This window comes from Musca vetustissima, unplaced genomic scaffold (genome assembly GCF_032173495.1).
Source record: "Musca vetustissima isolate MV318-11 ecotype Yass unplaced genomic scaffold, APGP_CSIRO_Mvet_v1 utg67059, whole genome shotgun sequence".
Taxonomy (NCBI): domain Eukaryota; kingdom Metazoa; phylum Arthropoda; class Insecta; order Diptera; family Muscidae; genus Musca; species Musca vetustissima.
Window position 1 is genome coordinate 1,479 of NW_026885024.1, and position 4,628 is coordinate 6,106.

General features: G+C 33.3%; 1 protein-coding gene across 1 annotated transcript; it reads left to right on the forward strand.

Moving 5' to 3' along the window:
* Positions 1 to 3,687: 3,687 nt before the first annotated feature.
* LOC133332107 (homeotic protein proboscipedia-like) lies at positions 3,688 to 4,047 on the forward strand (the record flags this gene model as incomplete). The annotated part of the gene is made up of 1 exon (XM_061540488.1): positions 3,688 to 4,047. A coding segment is annotated over exon 1 (355 nt), but the record flags the coding sequence as incomplete, so codon positions are not given.
* Positions 4,048 to 4,628: the final 581 nt, after the last annotated feature.

A 4,628-nucleotide genomic window follows, 5' to 3' on the forward strand; every position in this document is an offset into this window, starting at 1 on the left:
AATAACAAATAAATAAAAATCAATACCTATGAAAAGACTCTGATCAATTGATACTCTTCATGGGTATTAATGGACCTGAAGCTTCCTATAACCTACATCAAATACGAAGGCTTCGGTTTTAAAAATGCTGGTGCAATGAATTGATTTCTAAGAAATCAACAAATAAAATAACAAAAAATAAAACAATTTACGATTCGCAAAATAGAAAGAAAACTAATTAAGAAAAATTGTTCTTTTGGGGAAACCCGAATTATCAGCTTTTGTATTTGAACTTGAAAGTTTCCGTATTTTCAGAACTATTACAAAAATTTCAATTTCTAAGAACATATTTTGATAATGGAAAGTCTAGAATGTTGAATGTTATATATCATGTGTGAAACCATACAAATTAAATATTTAAAATATACGAATATCCAATATACACTGGTGGCGAAGTGAATCATCCCGTCTTTCAACACGTTTGTATAAACAATCCGATCCATTAATTCATAAAGCTCGTAAAAAGATCATACACCGTAAAAAGAAAAACAGTCCAATGCCATTATTGACCCGGCTGCACGCTTGCCAGTATCCTTGCAATGATTGCGTGATTCTTTCTGTTTTAGGCCTTCTCACCACAAATTTGTTCGCGCCTGAGCCTTAAATATTAAATTTTAATTCATCCGAAAATATAATATTTCTCCACTGAGTCGGTTTTCTTTCTGTTTTAGGCCTTCTCACCACAAATGGGTATTTTGTATTGCTAAGGTGATTAGTTTTGTCCAACTAATATGCTTTCCAAACGCTATCATACTTTTAAAATGAATTTTGCATTTATGCTTTTATTTTTTTAAGTGAATAAAGGACTCCCTTTAACTGTGAATACGACATGTTTATTTTTGAAAATGTTATACGGTATTTATTATCTTTTCAATTTTAGTTCCATTAGTTTTGGCCACCCGTATATCTATATCTGAATGCTGACACAATTTGGTAATTTATGAGAAATTTCGTATCCATCGGATTGGCAAAAGTTATTGGGCCATGAAAAATATGACCTTAAACATTATAACATCTAAAATTCTAGCTGTTCTTGAAAAATATACCTCAAATTTCTACTAAAAGTTCAAAAATCGTCTTTGAAAAAATTTAATATGAAATAAAACCAGTAAGGAAAGTAGTATATTCTACATATGTATCCTAAAAGACGTCGCATTTTCGAAGGAACTTTGATATGAAATTGAACGAACTTAAATATGTGATCTTTATCTAAACCGACTAACACTATTTATTATTTGGTTTACAATTAACATGAATAAGTCAAAATTATATATGGAAGCTATGCTACATATATTTGAACCGATTTCAAGGAAACTTGCCAGAGATTCATTTATATTAACTTAAGTACGTTGTGTCAATCGGCCTAGCTATGGATCTTTAGTGCACCATTTACTTAAAATCGGACGAATCTGAACCGATTTTCAGGAAACTTTGCACACGTCATTCTAAACTTAATTCTGTACGCTATGCCAAAATTCGTTGAAATCGAATAATTTTCAGGGACTTTGGTGCACCATTTACCTAAAATCGGGCGAAACTATATATGGGAGCTATATCTAAATCTGAACCGATTTTCTCAAATTTCAATAGGGTTCGTCCTTGGGCCAAATAAGTGACTTGCGCCAAAATTCATCCAAATCGGATTATAAATGCGATCTGTAGTTTGTTTACAAGTTAACATCAACAGATGGAAGTGGTTCTATGCATATTCTTAAAAGTAACCATGGGTCTATCTCGATTCTATTATTTCCACAACTGATAACAAATTTCATGATTCGAGCTCTATAGGTTCACCCAATTGTTAATTTTACCAAATTTAGTACCATTTAGTACACATTAATTTAAATCCAATAGAAATCATATTTCCCAATACCACCCCGATCGCTTCACACAAACATAATTGTACCTATAACACATTAGTACTAATTTCCTCAACTTCTTACATACCCCAATCCTATATTTCAACATTAAACTTAATTCCAAATTTCAAGATTCCATCTGTATCAGTTCACACAAATCCACATTTGGTAACATTTAGTGCACATTTGTACAAATTTCCAAAAATACATACATTCCCCGTTCATACACACCAACACTTATCTTAACACAAAATTTCAGTATTCCAGGTTTATTTATTCAACCAAAATTCAAATTTTACAAAATTTTGCTACACATAAGTACAGATTTTCAAAACTACATAAATCATACAACCTGTGGAAATCTTATTTTTCGATATCAAAATTCTAGCCTTTTCGGTTCACACAAACAAAATTGTATCTAATTTAGTACACATTAGTGCGAATTTCCAAAACTTTTTACCCCTCAATTTTACAGTGATCCTAACATAGAATTTCAAGGCTCCAGTTCTATCGGTTCACTCAAATCCAAATTTGGTACCATCTAATACGTAGTAGAAATATCCAAAACTTCCTACATAACCCAATCCTACATCCCTACACATGTCAATCCAAACTTCAAATTTCAGGATTCCAGCTCTCCCAAAAATTTAAATTGTACCAAATTTAGTACACATTTGTACGTAATGTAATATCAGTAGCTATAAGTATGAATTTTCAAAACTACATCAATACCCCAATCCTACACTCCAACAGTAATCATATTTCCTTATTTCAGTGTTCAGGTCTATCGATTAATCCACATCCAATTTGTACTAATTATAGTACGATTTAGTAATTTTCGTGCAATAAGTAAATTTCCAAAACAACGTAAATATCCTGATTCTATATTTATACTAGGTAGGTAATATTAATTTCAAATTTCAGCATTCCAGCTCCATCCGTACCTTCAAATTAAAATTGTACCAAATATAGTACGATATAGTACTTTTCGTGTACATGAGTACACACTTCCAAAACCATATCGATCCTACATCTCAATCACATTTACTTCTTCGTAGTACTTTTCGTAACGTTCTATTAAAAAATTTCCTAAAACCCAGCCTTATCTGACACCTTCTGACCTCACCTCAAAATTTCAATATAGTTATGATTAATCAATAATTTTTAGCCCATTTTGATCTTAGAGTTAATTTTTTCCAATTTTTTTTCTTAAATAACTCATATCCATATTTTTCTTTCAGGTTCATTCAAGCAAATATCACCATCATTAGTTATGTTGTTGTCCCAAATAGAAATGGACAAAAATCGAATTTAACAAAAAAAGAGTAAAAACCAACAACAATGTAAAAGTGTAAAGAGAAAAATTTCTAAAAACAACAACAAATCAATGACGTTCTAGTTACCACATTAACTGTGCAACTCAACATTTCAAGTCATATGTGTGCCTATCTAAATAGAAAACAAACCGTGGAGAAAACTCAACGATTTACCGGTGATAGATATAAACGAACGAGACTAACGACGAACGGCAAAGTGGACTACGACCAAATAACCCACTTTTACAAAATGCAAGAAGTTTGCACCACGCTGGAAAGCCAAATGGGCGCACAAATCAAATCCGAGTCACCGTTAACCGCCATGCAAGTGCAGACTGGTCAGACGACAATAGTGCCGGGAGCAACGCCACAGGTGCAACAACAGCATCAGCAACAACAACAGCAGCAGCAGCATCACCAACAGCAACAACAACAAAATCAAGTGGCAGTAACTGCTGCTACTATGATTGCAAATAAAATGGGACCAAACTGTGATAAGCGTAGCATTGGACCAGCAGGTGGTCTAGTGCCGGTGGGTGTTGGTGGCAATCCCGAGGCACCATATTGGATGACAGCTTCCGAGGGGGGTTTCATAAATTCCCAGCCATCAATGGCTGAATTTTTGAATCATTTGAGTCCAGAAAGTCCCAAAATTATGGGTGGTGGTGCGGGCGGCGGAAATGGCAGTGGAGGTGTAACACCCGTCGGTGGCGTAGGATATCCGGTTGGTATTGGTATGCCACAGACACCAGATGGTATGGATTCGGTGCCGGAATATCCATGGATGAAAGAAAAGAAAACATCAAGGAAGAATAGCAACAATAATAGTCAAGGTAAGTGGAAAGATTTTGAATTTGAAAGAAAAAAAAAACAAAAACAAAATAGGACAAATTATACGAAAAAAAAAAACAATCGGGATGAACGATTGTTAAATGAAAAAAAAAGATTATTGTTAACATACTAATCGACCGCACACACACACACATTGCCTTTGACTTCAAACATTGTCTGATGAAGAGCCGCATCGAATTGAAAATGCAAAAATCTCATTAATCACACGAATCAGTGCAATTTGTTTTTGAAGAAAAAAAGGAATGAAAACAAAAAGAACAGAGTAATCGAAGTGAAAGAACCATGAACAACAATCGTACCACTAAACTCTTTTAATGCGGAACAAACAAAACAAACGTGGCAAATTATCAGATGGCGCCACATTTTCTTTTTTTTTATTTTTAATAATTTTTTTATTTCAAAATAAATTACAAAAATAAACAAAAAGTAGTAAATGGTACTCTATTCAAAACAATTTCGATTTGGGTGAACCAATAGAGCTGGAACATTGAATTTGGAAATAAGATTACTACTGCATTGTAGAACTGATGTATGTGGGCAGTTTAATGGTACTAAATTTTGT